Raw genomic sequence first — 19,964 nt, forward strand, 5'->3', positions numbered from 1 at the left:
CCTGTACAAAACCCCCCACACTCTACAGCTCATAATGGAAAAATGGAAGAAAACTCAGACAAATGGACAGTGAAGTCCAGCCTTTACTGAGAATATACGTGACTGCTGATATTCAATATAATCTATGGGCGTGTTTCCACGAAGCACTTTTTGGAAAGTGAGTGTTTTGGCTTCGCCCACTAGTTATTTCCCCTCAGCCTCTATTCCCATACAGGTACTTTTGTAGCAGCTAACCAACAGAGTCCGAATGTGACAACAGAACGATGCGGCAAGCAGTGTTGCCAAATTAGCGGCTTTGTTGCTATATTTAGCGACTATTCAGACCCCTCTAGCGAGTCTTTTTCAAAAAAGCGACGAGGGACAAATCTAGTAACTTTTTCTGGTGTAAATGGTAAATGGACCTGCACTTATATCGCGCTTTTCTAGTCGCTTTGCGACCACTGAAATCGGTGCCACCTGCCACCATTTAGAATTCATTCTCACACCGATGAACGCAGCATCGGGAGCAATTTAGGGTTCAGAATCTTGCTTAAGGATACTTCGACATGTAGGCTGCCATGGTCAGGGATCGAACCACCAACCCTCCGATCGGTGGGCAACCCGCTATACCAACTGAGGTGTAATTGGAGACTTTTGGAGACTCGTTACTCTTCTTAACGAGTAGCAGGTGCCGTCCTCAAGCACTCACAAGCGGCCCAGTCGTCCCACTGCAGTCTCTCCCAGCTGCAGTCAGAACAGAACATGTTAACCCCTCAGCGTCCAGTCTGCAATGAATCAACATGAGCGAAGTCGCCACTGTATCCAATCAGTGTTGACTAGTTAGTAGCGGCTCATAAAGTACCGATCTGAAGCAGGTACTTTCTGAGCCGCTAACCGGTGAAGTTAGGCGGATCCTCTCTCCCAAACCATGCTTATAGCGACTCACTAGAGAAGTACCTAATGGAAACACACCTTATGTTCCAACCCTCACCTGTTGTCAGGAGCTTCAAATCAGAATCAGAATTACCTCTATTGTCATTGTTCAGAGTAACAAGTACCATTACAACGAAATTAGCCATCATCCCGTCCAAACGTACACAACACACACAAACAATAAGACAGAGGTGAACAGGACAGGAAGACAGGGAGAGAAGAGAGTGAAATACAGCACACATGATGAGAGGAAAGGAGGAAAAAACAATGAAAAAAACCTCAGCAACATGAGCATAATACTCACTTCACAACATGAACAGACTTATGACATGCCACAGGGGAAGGGGGCTTTGGGTTCTGACCAAAAGAATGAGATAACAGATACAAGCTGCTGAATGAGTTTCCTTGGTAGAGTGGCTGGGCTCAGCCTTTGGGAGAGTGAGGAGCTCAGACATCTGGAGGGAGCTCGGAGTAGAGCCGCTGATCTTTTGCGTTGAAACGAGCTAGTTGATATATGATCTCTCCCTGTTAGAGGTTCTCCAGTCACGTCTAACTGGTTGGAGGCCCCGGGGAAGACCTGGATCCTGGTGGAGGGATTATATCTCTCTCCTGGCCTGGGAACACCTCGGGGTCCCCCAGGAGGAGCTGGACGTTGTGGCTGAGGAGAAGGACATCTGGAATATTTTGCTTATCCTGCTGCCCCGCGACCCGGCCCCGGATAAGCGGATGAAAATGGATCTGAAAGTCATTTTGACTCGTCAACCATTGGCCGGCTCATGTCACTTCTTTGTTAGTTTATTGGTTAATGTGACAATAAATAAACTAAAAATCAGTCTCACATTTGAAATAATATTTGCATTTTTATTTTCCTCCTAATAACAAAATATGCTGTGATATGTGTGTATTTCCACATATTACTTGGCAACTGCAGTATCAATTGTTGGAAACTTCTGAATAATGATGGTATTTCATCACCAGGGACTATTCATAAATAAATATGAATAAAGATTATAACTGCTAGTAATAATGAGCCAGCATGTCCCACACTAAAATAGTTAATTCATCATAAATCATTGTTACAGTTACTTGTTTTAGAAAGAAACTAAAAAAGAAGCAATTACTCAAGTAATGTTCTTATCATTTCTAGATAATATACATTGAGTGCTTACATTTCCTTCACTACATACATTATAACTAACATTAAATGATATTGGAATTAATATTCCAATAATAAAACACGTATTACATTCTTAAATCAACAATTAAGACTTCTCCTTTGATACTTTGAGTAAAATGTTGCAATACAACTTTCTACTTTTACTTTTACACTTTAAAACATCCAAAAATGTTATATGTTATATATGTTATATATTTTGTAGTTATTTATTTACATTATCCCAAATGTTTCCAACAATTTTCTCAATTAAATTAATCATCCAGGTATTTGACAGTCTGTTGGCGATATTTGAATCAACTACATTTCCTTCTTCTTCCTCGACTCTTGTTTCCTTATTAGAAATATTATCCAAAATATAATCCAGGTGAATATTTAAAGGACGACATTATGCTGTTAAAAGTGCTCTCTCTGTTTTAGATAGTTGTATTACACAAATATTATGTGGTGTTATGAAAGAAAGTTCATACCAAACAGGTAAAAAATCAATAGAAATTTATTTTCTTACTTATCAAAAATATCTGCAACACATTTGCATAGATGGACACAAAATAGCTTACATGATTGTTTCATGTGATTGTAACAATGAGAAGAGAGCAACACAACACAAAGTGTTTCAGAGCGTGTTGTTCTCACCTTAAACACAAACTGAGGTGTAAATCTAAATAAATACAAATCCTGGTGAAATATCTTTTAGGGCTTTGTTTCAGCAGAAAAAGGAGTTCATGTTATTGTATAACTCATCAATTATTTTCTCTAAATCCAAATAGATTACTCCTTATAAATTAGGATCACAATAAATATTTCAAATATATTACTTCTTGGGTTGGTAAATACTTTCAAATATACTTTTTCGGGAACCAATCATGTCACACAAAAAAAGGGGGGGAAACTCTTTCTGGTCAATAATTATTATTTGTTTTAACTTAAATGCTATAATGCTCCTCTATCACAAATAAAATGTAAAATGAAAAGTAAGAAATAAACACAAATGTCTTCAGGACAGAGTCCTCAGCTTCTCATAATAACGTCTTCACAGATGTGTGTTGTTCTGCCGGAGGCGCCATCGGGACGTTTTTGTGGGAACTGCATCACATTTTCACACAGACGGTAAATTAATCCTTCAGTGTCTCGTCGTGAAAGCTTCTCCTGTTAGTTTGTGCTTCTCCAGAACATATCTCCTCGTCTTGCACGTTGGAAATCCGTAAAAAAATCCACATCGACTTCCACAAAACTTCCCACCAGGAGGCAGCTAATCCAACGTTTCCCAGTCGTGCAGAACTCCAACACTTCTCTCCACTGGCCTCGCTGCTGCTGGTTGATCAGTTGGCGTACTGTCTGTAAAAGGCGACCTTCACACGCTCGATCTGGTGACACAGTTTGATGGCGGGGCCGAGCTTCAGGTCCATACACTCCTGTACGGTGGGCAGAGTCAGCAGCAGCAGAGCCTGGCCGTCAATGTCCTGCACAGGAACACAACACATTAATATTTAAATAGATAGTGACTTAGTGATATATTTGGATATGTTTATGAAAATAATTGTTTTTGAAGGTTTTATCTATAGGGAAGTGAGATAATGAATTAATTAACAATGAATGATGGACTAAATGTTTGTGTTTGACAATCTTGTATTCTTTTTATTTTGTGTATTATTATTATTTTCAGTAGGACTATTTTACATGTTCAAAATAAACTTAAATCAATGAATTAATTAAAAAAAAATAATAATAATAATATTGAAATAGAGAAAAACACTGCTGCCTGTTCTGGCTTTTCAAGCTCTTTAATTTTGTGTATTTTACTTATTATTTTCCAAAGCTTTTACCATTTAAACACTGTTATTTACCAGTCTTTTTTCATTTTTCATTTATTTATATTTGTTAGGCCTGATTTTGTTGGGTGATAAATTGTCCCAGAATAGCCAAAAACAATATTTATTGTCATTTAACCCTTATGCCCTCCTCGTGCATTTTTGTACTTTTAAAAAAAAAAAAAAAGATTAGGACCTTTTTGTAAACAAGTCTAGAGTAACAACCCCAATTACAGAAGTTATACAGTTATGACACTGTCAACTAAACTTGAATAAAAGTTATCAGCAAAAAGAAAAGTTCATCAGTTTGAGGGCCGTGATCGTGAGAATATTTTGTTAGTTTGTGTGTGTGTGTGTGTGTGTGTGTGTGTACCTGCTCCTGAAAGATGTTGGCCAGTGAAGCACAGTCAGTCGAGTTGATGAACTGAACGACTTCATCGACGCTCCACTCCAGAGGATTTCTGTCCAAAACCAGCTGACCCTCCTCCTCCTCCTCCACCTGACACACACACACACACACACACACACACACACACACACACACACACACACAAACACACTCACTGTCAGCTACAGATTCATAAACTAACTTTTTGTTCATCACTCAATTGAGGGATTTTTGAGACCTAAACTATACCTATTTTTAAGTTTAAAAAAAGTATAGATAACCAGTAAATAATTAGTGGTATTGTATGTTTTCTGTAATTAAAATAAACCTTTTCAATTTTTCACTAATATGGCTTTGAAAATGTCATACAAATGAGTGTATTAAATAATATAATTTTTTTTACACATCAATACCTTATCTTAAGTGTAGGTCAATTTCTGACTATTAAAATAATAAATAATGATTATTATAAATAAATATAATATAATGAATAAATTAAATATATATATATGCATATATATGTAACAGCATTTCTAAATCACCCAAGCAGTGTTTTCTGCATTATATATTGTGTAAAAAATAACAGTTTTCATATTGGTGCATATCAGTAAACACCCCGGTAAAAACTGATAAGACTTTGAGGCAAGATTGGACGCTAAAACAATTTGTTGTTTTGAAGGTATTTGGGCAGGTATGGTTTAATGTAATATAGCTTTCAATAAATAAAATACCGTTGATACACATCAGTGCATGTTAAAGGATGTTTGAGTTCTGCTGAATATATTTATTTATAAGGCTGAGGATTATTTAGCCTCCCTCAATGTGTCTCTACCTGCATGTCTTGTCCTTTGGGCGGCTGGTACTTGTTGTTCTGGTTGTACGCCGACAGCGAGCGAGTCGACCTCCGGCGGCCCTCGGGGGCCTCCTGGCCGCCCGTCGTGCTGCCGGCGCTGAAGGCCCGGCGCAGCGTTGCGGCGCGGCGAGGGCGGCTGCTGGTCACCTCCACCGAGGAGGCGTCGGTGTGGTCGTCGCGCGGCTCCGAGCTGGTGCCTTCACTGCCCGACTGCAACGCCAGCTCCTCGTCCTCCTCGCTGTCCTGAGGGAGGAAGAAACACTCAGTTACACGTGTAGTTTGGCTTCAGTCTGCTGAGAGACCTCAGGCGTCGCCTCAATGGTTGTTGTTGCTCTTTATTGTGTTTGATGAACCTTAGTTGAACCATTTTTAGAGATTTTACTGCTCATGCATCTTAGTGTTAAAACATCTCTTTTATTTATTTATTTATTTGCTACTATTGATTATATATCTATTTCTATATCTATTTCTATATATATATAATTATCATGCTCTATTTCTTAATTATTCATTTATTGTTTTATCTTTTTTATCTAGCTTTTTTTTTAAACTTTCTATTATTATTTTTTACTTATACTTTTTAAAATATTTTTCTTTAATCTTATTTTATTTTATCTTCTCTTTATTTTTTTTATCTAATTAATTTCTAACCTGCCTCCAGTGTTTCCTCACTGCTCCATGTTGAGATGGAGCTTCCTCAGTTCCTCAGTTTGTGCTTTGTTTTTAATAGAATGGGTGGGGTGGAGGGTGTTTGCTTGTTTCTATGTTTCATTATTTTTTATTATTATTATTATTATTACTTTCTCCTTTTTTATGTAAAGCACTTTGTGTTGCATCTCTCTTGTATGAGAAGTGCTATACAAATAAATTCTGATTGATTGATTGATTGATTGATTGATTGATTAGTTGTTCACTCTGGAAAATTGTGGCCTTTCAAAAATGTCTTTATTTGTGCAGCAAAATCCATTTTTATGCTGAATTTCATTCTCGAGCAAATTTTTGAAGGGCTCCACATCCTATTCAATACATTTTTACCTTTACATGAAATCTTTCTTGTCCTCTCCACTCTGCTCTGTGTAAGTAAACAGCCTGCACTTCAGTCCAAGTTTTGCAAAATGACTGTTTGTCTCAGCTGAGTCTTTTCTGGCTTCACAGTTTAACGTTTTTTACAGGATTTGTTAAGTGCAAAATTTTTATTTTCAGTAAGATTTTAAAAGTGACATGTAGAATAAGTTGATTATGAGTAAATTAAAAAGCACTATTTTTCCTGACAAATGCATTTAACACATGATGCGTTCAAGGACCCTTTGAGAAAAGAAAACCTGGCAACAATTTCTGTTTTCACAGCTTCTTTGTTTAGTGCAATTTTTTTATTTTCAACAAGATTTTAAAAGTGACATGTAGAATAAATTGATTTTGAGTAAATTAAAAAGCACTATTTTTCCTGACAAATGCGTTTAACACATGATGCGTTCAAGGACCCTTTAAAAAAGAAAACCTGACAACAATTTCTGTTTTCACAGTTTCTTGCTACGATGATTAGTGATCTATTTGAATGAATTTGAGTGGTTCAGAGGTCGGAGTTAGAACGTGACCACTGATGTCTGACTGGTGTCACACAGCAGCAGATATCTGAGCTGGGCAGGAAGAGAACGGAGATTAGTCTGAAGTTCCTCCTAAGTGACGTGAGGCCTGACTCATGTTGTCCCCAAGAGTTTCAAGTTTCCACTGAGGCCAAGAACTAAGAGTTCAGAGAGGAGTTAGATACGTTTGGTACCTGAGGTCGGTCCAAACGCTCTACTAAAGTCTCTTATTGAATATTTTAGGTCGTTATTTTGGTAAAAAAAATATGTCGATCAACTAATAATGTCAGCTCTACAAAACAAGCAACATTTTACCTATTTTTTTAATAACATTTTTACAGTTTTATTATTATTATTATTATTAATAACTCATTTGTGTAGTAATACTTATCAACTTTGTTGTTTTTACTTATTATTAACCTATTTATTTTCTCTGCACAAAACTACTTAAAGAACAAAAACTACAAAAAATTTATCATATTTAAGACATAAAATATGTTTCATGCATCTTTTGTTAATGTCTGTATACTTTTTACACCTTTGTCCGTCTAATTTATTTTCTGTTTATCAACTAATAATGTCAGTTCTACAAAACAAGCAACATTTTATCTACTTTTTAATATATTAATATTATTATTATTTTGTCATTTGTGTAGTAGTACTTATCAACTTCATTATTACGACTTTTTTTTTTAACCTATTATGTATGTATTTATTTATTTTTTCTCTGCACAAAACCACTTCCAGTACCCCACTAACAAAAACAACTGAAAATCTTAAACATATGTAAGACATAAAATCTGTTTCATGCATGTTTTGTAAATATCTGTATACTTTTTTACACCTTTGTCTGTCTGATTTGTCATTTGAACATGGTCAAACTGACAAAAAAACACCAACAAAACCCCAATTGATTTAGAAAATAATTGGATGATTATGGTGATGTTTCTCTTGGTGACCAAAACCAGCTACAAACCAGTCTGACCAGTAAACACTCTACATTTTAGTGGTAAAACGTGTAACAACACCCCCAAAACAATAACTCATAACAGAGTTAAGCTCTTTTTTTCTTTGTACATCACACATAAAACCAAAGCACATATTAAAGTCTGAGTTCCTTTTAATCTGTCTGACCAAAATGTAAATTATGAGCAAACTTCCAGTCCGTCTGAACTAAATTAAAACTCTGAGCGAAGCTGCATTTCCTGCCTGTGCAGCTCGTCTTCCTGCTGTCAGATGTCGGGATGTTTATATTTACACTCTGTATCCGCCTGTAGCCTGATTCTCATCAACATGGTGCAGCTCAGAGCAAAAAACCAAGAGCATTGAATACAGATTTTATTTGACCCTTTATAACATATACAATCTAAAGTCACTGTTTAATATCAATTTATAATGTATTTGAAAATTTTTAATGTATTTTCTGACATTTTTAGAGACACTTTGAGCAAAATGAATCACCGTAACACATTTTAAATTTTAAAAAAAAAAAAGTTTTTTTTTCTTTGGCAAGCACTTAAATATGCTCAAGGGTAGCTGGTATCACCAAAATGTATTTTATTAAAATATACTCATATTTAAATGCAAACAATTCTATCATTACCGTAACATTTAGCCATTTTTTCTCATCAATTTTCATTCAGATTTTGTTCTTTATACATTGTTAAAACCATTATTATAATTATATATTAAAACAGAGTTTTAATTTAGGTCATACAGCCTGCAAGTTTGCTCAGAATTTACATTTTGGTCACACAAATTAAAAGGAATGAAAAGGGAGTACCTTTAAAAGCGCTATAAAAATGTAATCTATTATTATTAGTCGCCAAATCATTTTGGAAGTCAGCTCTGTCTCCACTGTGTTAAAGTGTTCATACAACTAAAGCCATTGTTTTACCTTTACCTACCCAGGCGTCTTAACTGTTTTTTAAATGAAAAGGAAAAAAATATCTTTGGTTAAAGGAATTATATATATGTTGTAGTCTTTTTGGTCATTTAATGTCTTTTTTTGGTCATTCTGTGTGTGTTTTTTGGTCATTTTGTTTCCTTTTTTGGTCATTTTGTGTCTTTTTTTTAGTCATTTTGTGTCTTCTTTGGTCAATTTGTGTCTTTTTGTGGTCATTTTGTGTCATTTTGTGGTCAATTTGTGTCTTTTTTTGGGTAATTTTGTGTCTTTTCTGACAAATCCCAAAGTATCAAGTTCTTACTTTCCAAGGAGTCTCTTCAGGCTTGAAGCTGACTGTTACACACTCAGGAGGTCAGAATGGACCTTTAAACTGATAGCAAAGGACTTAGATTAAAAGTAACAATAAAATATAAAAAAAAAAATACATAAATGCACAGACAGAGAGATGTTTTAGTTGTTGTCTGCTTCATTATTTGTCCAAAATTAATTCTGAGTTTGTATGATCTGAACTGTTAGATTCTGTTCACTGAGTGGGGGTCGATGACCACATGCATGTTAAATTGGGCGTCGCCACTCAAAAAGGTTGAGAACTACTGCTTTATATTGTGGATGTTTGACCTTTTCCTCCTGTTAAAACCTGCCAGAGCCCGAGTAGTTAAAACCTGTTCTACCTGCTGGAACCTGTCGTATGGCCTTATAATCTTCAAAGAACAGAACTTAGATTAGTTTTATGAGAATCACTGAGGAGTGGAGGAGAGGTGTTATCTAACCTGCGGTGAGCCAGCAGGAGTGTAGTCCACGGCGGACGAGCGTCTCTTCTTCTGCACAAAGATAGCTTTCCTCTTCTTCCTGCGGCGCGCCGGCTTGGCCAGGTCTCCCTCCGCCGCCTCCTCTCCTCCCATCGGCTTGGACAGCTTCCTCCTCTTCCCATAGTAACAGGCTGCGGATCACAGCAGATGTTGGAAAACAATACACCCCCCGAAACACATCCTAGCTACTCATCACAGGCAATTACACACTCTGCAGCAGCTTTGATTTGGGGTCTCCTCCATAGCTGCGGTGCAGGAAGTGATTTAGCGTTTAATTACAGACACTCACTGTATTTGGTTTTGGTCTGGACGGAGCAGTTCTCCGGGCACTTGTCGGTGACGAGGACGGGGCTGAAGAGGTTCGGGCAGCACTGCAGCTTCAAGCACACCTTGCGGCAGAAGTCTGGGATCTGGTCTGCCAGGCGGACCAGCCGGATGGTGGAGCGATAAGTTTTCCCTTTATATCTGGAGAGAGAAGGGGAAAGAGGGAGGGGTGTGGTGACATTGTCAGCCAGTGATTAGACTTTTATTTATGAGAACAATGCAGAATGAAAGTGTAATCCATCAAAGCTCTCGGAGCTGAATGATGATTGCCCGCGTGGTTATGATGTGAAAGTGGGCTGTTTGAGTCAATCCACACTGTCTAGTTGATGAGGATTAACCAGGAGAGAGAGAGAGAGTCGGTTTTACAATCTTCTGTCTGATGGAGAAGGTGAGGAAAGGTGAGCTGATCCAGGACAAATCTGACCTGCAGGCTGACTTCTTTAACATTCACACACACACATTAAATCTATAGACTAAACCATTATTAAGATTTGGTTTTAAGTGTTCTTTGTTAAACATTGTTTTTAGGTTTAACCCTCTGAAATCTCGGGCCAATTTGTCCATTAAAAAATCTGTTAAAAAATCTTCACCATGCCATGTTGGCATCAGTTTTTTCAGCGTTACCTCACCTATATGTCCTAATAATTAATTTTTAACTTTGACTTACTTGATCAAAAATGTTGAACCCAAAAGAAACTAAGGAAACATAAAATCTGATCTTGAAAATTATGTTTCACACGCAGAAATGTACATGTTGCAAATATGAACACAGGTTGCAAATATAACATATAACAGGTAAAATGAGGATAATATCTAGTTCTATATTTTTATACTAAATATATTTGACATTATCTCCAGTTTTACTGGGTCGAATATCATCCAAAAAATCTGGCATGGAGTTTCAAGCCAGAACTTTAGAGGGAAGCTGATGACAAGGCTCGACGTTGCATCATGAAGAAGTTAATGTGCAGGTGGTTTCATGGACTCCAGAGGGTTAATAAAGAAGAAAGAGTAACACTTGGAGAGTGCTGACTTCTGCCAAGACCAAATGCTCTTTCTCACTTGTTAATGAAAGTGAAAAATTATTTTATTCACCTCCTAATTTGAATTTTTGCTGCAAAATCGGGGGGAATATTTTTACATTATCCTACTGACAAACATTACATGACGTTAACTGCGAGATTTCTATGAGTTAGGAAAGAATATTAGGTGATCAAATATTCCAAACAGCTTCTTTTTTGGTTTATGGTTGTGCATGAGCTTATATGATCTATTTGTAGAATTAAGACAGATGTCATGTAATTTAACCCATTTTTAAAACATGATAATCATGACAATTCCTGGTCTAAGATATAAATTGTATGTATATGCAGACAAACTAATGGAAAAAATGAATAAAATAATTACATTTAAAAAACCTGAATAAAACAATAAAAAATAAAATAAAAAGATATTAAACCGGAAAAAAAATTCATTAAAAGAATTTAAGGGGGAAAAATAAAAAAAAAAAGAGTGACGTAAAAAAAAAAAAAAACCTGAATAAAATAATAAAATTAAATAAAATTAAATATATTTAAACTGGAAAAAATTGATTAAAAGTATTTAAGGGGGAAAAATGAATAAAAGAATGATGTAAAAAAAAAACTGAATAAATCGATAAAAATAAAAAGATTTTAACAGGAAGAATTGATTAAAATAATTAAAGGGAAAAAACAGAATAAATAAAAAAATTAAAAAATTAAATAAGATTTAAAGGGGGAAAATGTATTAAAATAATTAAAAGGATAATCCTGAATAAAAGAGTGGAGACACATAAAAATGCAGATCACTGAATGGTTTGGGGGGAATTAAAATCATGTAAATCAAGTGAATAATTTAAAAAAGAGACAATCTTTTTAGTATAAATTGTCGTCTTTGTGTTTCCCTGGGGATTGTGGGTTTTGTCACCTTTTACTCACATTAAAGTTGCATTAGACAGAATCTCTTTAAGGCCAGTATGAACACGAGGAATAATTAGAGCAAACAAAACCTTCACGTGTCCACCTGACTTTTGTTTGAAGACAGACTTGAAACAATTAAGAACTGATCCTTTAATACTTGTACCCGAAACCAATTTCCATGAATACATTTCCAAGAACAATTTAGACATTTTTATTTTATTTTCATGTTATTTTATTTTATTCTTTTTACCTTATTTATCCTTTGTTAATGTGAAGCACTTTGTGACTTCCGTCTGCGAAAGGTGCTATATAAATAAAGTTTACTTACTTACTAAAAAAAGACAGTCACAAGAAGCAAATAATCACTTTATAAAATACTTGCTTGATTAACTTTAACCATTAAAATATAATCAAAATTCTTGGTAATTAATTTTCTGTTGATCAACCGATTAGCATATATTTTCAGCACTATTACACGTCGTAAAAATCAATGTCAAGTGGACCCTAAAAGGCCTTTTTTTTCTCCCGTGATAATTAACTTGCTGTGTAATCACAGTCCACCTGAATGACTTGGCTCTCTGGGCAGCAAATGCTCCAGAAAATTAAAAGTAACTCCTTTGTTGACTTGTGAAAACATTGGTGCATGAATGTGATCACTGTGCTCGGTGCAGGTGACTCACGACAACCTGCGACTGGCCGAGTCTTTCTCGTTTCAGCCAGAAAAAAAAAAGAAAAAAGGGGGAGCAGTTTTTGATTAGAAAACACAGAGCACACAGCCTGGAGCTGTGGAATAATTTGGGTCCGTGCAGCCAGCAGTGGAAAAAAAAATCCAGACCTCACAGAGACCACTGCAGCAACAAAAAAATAACATCAAAAAATGAATGGAGGGGCTAAAATGGACTCGTAGGGACATGGAAATAAAAAAAACAGGCTGCTTCTGATTGCTGCTCATTGTATGATTTATTATGATTTATTTTATATCAAGCACAGGCGGCAATTATTGGGCTGAAAAGTGAAGCCAATGAGGAAATGCCTTTAACCTGCATTTTTTCTAATGGCCGGCAGGAGGCTATCAACTGGTTGCATAGATGTCTATGAGAAAATGACTCTACTTCTTACTTGATTTATTACCGCAGTAAACATTTCCCTGATGAGTTTATGGTCTCAATTGTTCGTTTCAAGTCTTCTTAAATACAGCATGCTGTTCTTTTTGTAAATCATGATCCCATTTAGAGTAAATTAGACAATAAAGCAGGGTTAAGGCTTCAGGGCGTGGCTACCTTGTGGTTGTATCCATGACATATAAATAGCTGTAAACTTGTTTTTTTTTTCAGTCTTGTCCTTGTTTTTGTCGTAGAGCTTTTATCCTTCCACGGTGTGTTTCCAGTTCATGACAGTTAGTTTAACATTTTGGTCTCCTAAAAATGTCTTGTTTGGTGTTTGATTGTTCTAAAAGACACTCTAAAGAGTCGGCTCTTCATTCTCTCCCCATTGTGTACATTTTGTTTTAAGCCTAATTTAGGACACTTGGAGAGTGTAGACCTCCACCAAAGCTGAACCTTTCTAGGTTCATTTTAGAGTCAGGAACTGTTTTTTCCAATTATTCCGACACACATATGAATGCAACACAAATGTACAACACAAATTGTGTGTCTTTTTTTAATAGTTTGTGTCTTTTTCTAATAATTTTGTGTCTTTTTTTAGTAATTTTGTGTATTTTTGGGTCATGTTGTGTCTTTTTTAAAGTAATTTAGTGTTTTTTCAGTCATTTTGTGTCTTTTTTGGGGTCATTTTGTGTCTTTTAAAAAAAAATTTGTGTCTTTTTTTGGTCATTTTGATGCTGCCTCCAGCGGCCCCCAGGTAATTTGAGTTTGAGACCCCTGGTTTAGAGTGTTTGGTATTCTGACTGGACATTTCCCTGACTCTGGCTTGTAACCTCTCCAGCTCCAACCTCGTCCAGATATGGTCACAAGAAAATGAAGATGGCCAAAATGCCAAACTATAATCTACATCTTATAAACAGTCTATGATGGAGCAGGAAAGTCCCTAAAAGCATGTTATTTTATGACTTTATTGTCCGTAAAAATGACCAGAACCAGAAAAAGACCAAATCAAACGGGAGAATCTGTTCACTCAGTTTCTGCTAAACGTTTTCTTTGTATTTGTGTTTCCTCACTTGGCTTTGAGCGTCTCCTCTTGGCTGTCCCAGCTCGTATCCTCCAGCTCCTGCAGCTCCTTCAGGACTCGTCCGGGCTTGTAGGCGGCGTTGATCAGCATGCTCAGCAGCTGGAGGCAGAAAGCAGAGTGCAGATTTAAAAAAAAAAGAAGAAGAAAACTCTGCTTTAACTGAACAATCCTCAGGAAAAAAAGCAGATAACTATACAGACATGAAGGAGGACAAACACACAAGTCTTTACAAATTGTGGACATTTGTGCACGCTCACACACACACACACACACAAAGTGCACGTGCACACACAAACAGTCTCTGGAGAAATTAAGAATCTGTTTTGCTGAGCGGCTGTGGCGGAGTGTATGTGTAAACACACTTGACTGACAGCTCCTCACATTAAAACGAAGGCACTGCTGGGAAACTGCAGGTGGTTAACAAGACACCTTCCATCTTTCACCTCCTCCCTCCTCCCCGTCTCTGTCGGCCCTCCTCTCCCTTTGAGAGAGTGTGATCTTTGATTAAACCTGCTCCTCTCCGTCTCCCCCCACTGACTCTAACATCAGCCCACCTCTTTGAGGACCAGCGTGCATTTCCCGGGCCCCACGGCCTGCGGCAGCTCCGCGATGCGTCCCTTGTTGAGGTAAGGTCCCGAGAAACAGCGATGGTTGACAAAGATCTTGGAGCAGCAGTATCTGCCGTTGGCCGAGCCTGAGATAGAGGAGCAGAGAAAACATGTTAACAAACTGGGACTAAGGGTGAAAGACTGCAGGCGAACACATGTTTTTCATCTCTTCTTTCAATGGAAACGATCATAATACACATTAAGAAGTTTCTTTTTTTGCTCTTTGTCTATTTGTGTCTGTAGATTTCTCACAAATTCACTAAAAGCTTGCATTAGATCCTCATTTGCATATTTAAAAAAAATTGATTTCGGAAAACTTTTAATACAAAAAAAAGGGATTATCTTAATTTAAATCGTTATTAAAGTTGTGTGTGATCTTTTAAGTACAATTTACCATATTCACCTGTAGTGATTCGCAAAATGTATGAAATTTTAAAACGCATATCTTTCTTTTTCATTTTTTTCTCATACTCTAAGACACAAATCTCTACTTCACTTACAAACATTAAACTTTCCAGTTTTATTCCTATCTATCTTCTGAAGGTTTTTGCAGAGAGATTTGTTCATATATCATTCATAGCCTGATTTATAGAACATTTTATTCCTAAAAACATGGCAAAAAATAAAATTTGCAGGCTGCTGACAGTGTTCTCTGATATATGTAGTGATAAAAAGAGATATCCCAAGTTCCCTCAGTAAAAACCTTTAACTCTAACATGTTAAAGTAATGAAACAACATTTGTTTAACTTTGCTTTACCCAGTGTTCAGACTTTGATTTTTTGTCACATGACTGTTGGTCTCAGTCGAGTCATTCATGGCTCCACAGTTGCGCGGAGGAGCTCAGAATTTAATGTTTTTTACAGAATCTTGTTAGTATAAAAGGTGTAATTTTTAATGAGACATGTAGGATAGTAATTTAGATTAAATCATTTTTTGATTATTAATAATATAGGCTTCAATTTGGCTACTTTTCATTACACACGATTCATTAAAATGTTTTTTTACATCTTCACAAAATGCGATATTCTCATAATATTAAATATGAATTACTAAATATTCAACAATCACAGGTAAAGTCTTGGGGGGGGGGGCATATTTAGGTATTATTTCTAAAGACTTGAGGTCTAATAGAGTCAGCTATTCTGCTTCATCAGGATTGTGTGTGTGTGTGTTTTCATCATATTTCATTAACAGTGACCAAAAAAAACCCTCAAAACTGTCAGATTCTAATTCAATTGTTGCTAAAAACAGATTTTTTTGGAGAGAAATGCGCGGCGTCACACTTCCAGCTGGACCCGCCTACTGCTAACCAGTGAGCACACACAGAAACTAAAAATATACAAATCTCTCATGTGGAATAACCAGAACTATTGTTACTCCGGCAGGAAACTGTGTGTTAATGTGGGAAGCTGTCACTCGGAGTAAGACGCTGATTGAGAAAACGGGTTTTCAAGCATTTAGAGAGATGTTTTAATTCCTATTTTGTTGCCTTAGAAGCTGTAGGTTTTGTAGTTTTTCAGATATTCTTTAATATCAGCAGTATGTGACTTTTAGCATTCCACCTCAGAGGTTAATGCAGAAACCGACAGTACTTCCTGCCCATGTGACCTCCCCCCTCAGAGATAAATGAGGGTCGACATAACAACGCTGCACTCCGCCCTTCCTGCAGCCCCCCGACCACCGCCGGCACCTGGAGCCGCTCCGCTCGGGGTGAATGGTAATTAGGTGAAAGGATGAATATGCATGAGCGAGTGGGTGGTTTTTTTTAAACGGGGGAACTTGGAAAAAGAGGGCAAGGGTCTCCTGGAAACAACGGCGAGCCCTCTGCTCTCTTTCTGCCTGAATATACATGTTGTTTACACACAAACACAACTCTGTATCCTCCTGTTTGGTGATAAATGCTCCAAAGAAAGGAACCTTACTTTGCTTGGGTTAGAATTTATTAGCCTTGTAGAACCTGATAATGTAATAAATTCACGATAATGTAATAAATTCCAGATAATGTAATAAAAATCTGCACTTGAGTCCATTGAAAATGTAATAAAACCTGATAATCTAATAACTTCCTGATAATGTATTAACCCTGATAATGTAATAAAAATCTGCACTTGAGTCCATTGAAAATCTAATAAAACCTGATAATGTAATAACTTCCCGATAATGTAATAACCCTGATAATGTAATAAAAATCTGCACTTGAGTCAATTGAAAATGTAATAAAACCTGATAATGTAATAACTTCCCAATAATGTAATAAAGTGCATTTCCCAATAATGTAATACACTTTTTTTTTTACCAATAATGTAGTAAAGTATAACATTAATGGGAGGTTATTACATTATCAGGTTAGCCTTCATTTCCCAAGTCCTGATAATGTAATAATTCCCCAATATTGTAATAATGTAACAGCAGACCACCCATTACTTGGGTTCAAGTGGTGATACTGTGTATCAACTCTAGCTCAAGAGCTCTAGCGCCACCAACAGGTCAAAGTTGAATGTTTATTAACTTTTGACCCGTTCATCCCTTTTTCACAAACGAGGTATCCATGACAACGAATGCATTCAACAGCTTCTTGAAATCTAAAGGTGCTTGGTGTTATACTTTATTACATTATTGGTAAAAAAAAAAAAAAGTATATTACATTATTGGGAAATTCACTTTATTACATTATCAGGAAGTTATTACATTATCAGGTTTTATTACATTTTCAATGGACTCAAGTGCAGATTTTTATTACATTATCGGGGTTATTACATTATCAGGTTCAACAAGCCTTAAGCCCCACCCTACTCCCCAATCCCTTCCTTTTATTCCATTTTTTATGTATTTTTTTCCCTTTAATTTATTTTCTCATATATGGTTATCTTCATTTATTTATTTTTTTCCATTTGCTTTATTTTTTGTATATTTTGACTATATCATTTTGGTGTTTATATTTATTTTGTACTTGATTAATCTATGGATGTATTGGATAAAATGATGTGTGCTCTGACAGCTGATATAATTATGCATCCAAGGAAAATCCAATCAAAATAATTTTGAAGGAATTCATTAGCTGGGCCTCGTCTCTAAATTCTGGCTTTAACCTCGTTGTTTTCTTATTTATCTCACGCCTACCAAACACTAAAATACTGACACCCTCTCACATCTGAAGACAATGAGAGTCTTTAGTCACAGACTCTAAGATTTTGCAGAAACTAGAAATCTATTCAATGCTATTTATTATACTATTTGCTACAGTTCTACAGTTCAATTTCCCCTCTCTGATCCTGGTGGAAATATTACACCAAACTCCCTTAAAAAAAACAAAACATTTTTCACAATTCCCTACTTACACACTTACACAAAAACACTTTACTTAACATAATTTATCAACAGTATTTTTGTTAATCCTGCATCAATATAAGCCATAAAGATAATCTATATTCAATACAAACTTCAAATTTTTAATTTGTGGCATCAAATTGATACCTTTTTTAGTAGAAGACTGTAGGATTGAGAGGCGATCTGTGTCAAAAACTAAGATCTCTCTCTAAAACAAGTGCTGGTTATTGGATCAGTTTTGCAGAATTAAGCAGCGATTCATAATAAAACTGTCAGTTTTTGCTCCACAAGTTCTTTTTTAATGGTAAAATATGGAATAAAATGGCAATCTTTAACGTCAAATCAACAGTGCAAATATCTTTTTACCGTAATATTATAAAAAAGTTGCACCATATTTATTACGGTAAATTTCTGGCAACCACAGCTGCTGTTTTTTTCCCCGTAAAAACAACAAGGTTTTTTTTTTACAGTGCAGTTCAGGTCTGCATCATATTGGCTGAGGTTTCTACACACGTGTAAACACAAATATGTAGGCAGAATAGATTTATAAATAAAAGTCAACCAGTGAGAGAGTCTACGGACAGCACAGTGGTCTACAGTATCCAAAATTCTTTAAAAACTGATCAGAAGCAGCTCTCCGTAGTCCAACGAGGTTAAAAAAAATTGTGGTAATCAGACTTTTCTTACTTGTAATGAAAAACATGATTTATTTCTATTCTAGTTGAAAAAGTTCATGTCTTTAAAGGTCAGTATTTGCATGAGCTGAGACTAAAAACCTGCATTAAGATTAAACATATTTGAATTTATCAGAATGTGAAGAAGAAAAAAAAGGATCAAGGTTTCAGGAGTTTGCCAAAACTGCAGCAAAACTCATGATTTTATTACAGCATTACATTTTCTGCAACAGTGAGATCATTTGAGAACTTATTTAGTGTTCAGCCGGCATTAGACACTTCTTAGCATGATTTATTTGTCTTTTGCATTATAAAACTGTGCACACAGATCACGCTCAAGTACCCACTAAAGGTCAGATTTAAACAATGGGTGTAAATGTCAACATTTACATTCATTTGCACTTCAAAATAAATTGTTTACACAGTGTTTATAACCTGTTTTTGCACTTGTAAAGCTGTCTTAACATAAAAAACTGCAAAATTAAGACTCAAGTTATATAAAAAAGAGAGATTTTAATATGGTTAAAGAAGTGGAGCTGCTTCTGTGGCTCTGTGTTTGTGTCTGTGGGTGTATTTAGTGATGCTGCTTCCAGCTGATAACCTGCCAAACACAGATAGTAGTTTAAATGCAGCTACAGAAAAAATCTGAAAGCAGGAAAATGTTTCAGCTCTCTAATGTGTGAGTGATAAACGAGGGTTTCCTTTGCAGCACTATTCAATAAGCACAGTGAGAAAAAAATTAATTTGTGTGTATTTTTGTACTATATTGTTTCATGTGAGAGAGAAAAAACACTTGACTGAAGAGGAAATGAGAGTCAATGGGACAAAGTGCAAACTGAAGCCACAAGCTGCGTCTTGTTGCAGCTCTTTGTTCTTTAATACCACAAAACGTTATTCTCTTCTTCTTTCTCTTCAGTTTCCTCGACTGAAATATCTTTCTTCATGTTCACCTACACACTGTTACTCTCTGGGTTGTGTTACAAAAAGACACTGAAGATCCTCTCATTTTATTACTTTCCTTTCCCTTCCTCCCCTTTCTTTCTTTCTTTTCTACATTTTTCCTTGTTTCCTTCATTTCCTCCCTTTCCCTTCCTTGTCTTTCCTTCTTTTCCTCCCCTTTCCTTATTTCCTTTCTTTCTTTCTTTTCTACATTTCTTTCCTGGTTTATTTCCTTTCCTTTCCTTCCCTTCCCTTCCCTATCCTTTCCTTGTCTTTCCTCCTTTTCCTCCTATTTCCTTCCTCCCTTTCCTTTCCTTTCCTTTCCTCCTTTTCCCCATTTTCCTTTCATTGTCTTTCTTTCCAACATTTATTTCCTGGTGTCCTTCCTTTGCTTTCCTTAACTTCCCTATCCTTTCCTTGTCTTTCTTCCTTTTCCTCCCCTTTCCTTATTTTCCTTTCCTTTCTTTCTTTCTTTTCGACATTTCTTTCCTGGTTTCCTTCCTTTCCTTTCCTTTCCTTTCCTTTCCT

General features: G+C 36.1%; 1 protein-coding gene across 5 annotated transcripts in view; it reads right to left on the reverse strand.

Annotated features, from left to right (window-relative positions):
* Positions 1–2,566: 2,566 nt before the first annotated feature.
* The window catches only part of sfmbt2 (Scm like with four mbt domains 2), a 93,749-nt gene continuing 76,351 nt past the window's right edge, over positions 2,567–19,964 (reverse strand). For all 5 annotated transcript variants that reach the window (XM_059326401.1, XM_059326397.1, XM_059326398.1 and 2 more), the window contains 7 exons: positions 14,442–14,581; positions 13,877–13,986; positions 9,726–9,901; positions 9,398–9,567; positions 5,118–5,381; positions 4,271–4,396; positions 2,567–3,549 (listed from right to left, as the gene is read on the reverse strand). In XM_059326401.1, the coding sequence (XP_059182384.1) occupies positions 3,409–3,549; positions 4,271–4,396; positions 5,118–5,381; positions 9,398–9,567; positions 9,726–9,901; positions 13,877–13,986; positions 14,442–14,581 (1,127 nt within the window). In that variant the 3' untranslated portion in view covers positions 2,567–3,408. The remainder of the gene's footprint in view (positions 3,550–4,270; positions 4,397–5,117; positions 5,382–9,397; positions 9,568–9,725; positions 9,902–13,876; positions 13,987–14,441; positions 14,582–19,964) is intronic.

This window comes from Centropristis striata, chromosome 22 (genome assembly GCF_030273125.1).
Source record: "Centropristis striata isolate RG_2023a ecotype Rhode Island chromosome 22, C.striata_1.0, whole genome shotgun sequence".
Classification (NCBI taxonomy): Eukaryota; Metazoa; Chordata; class Actinopteri; order Perciformes; family Serranidae; genus Centropristis; species Centropristis striata.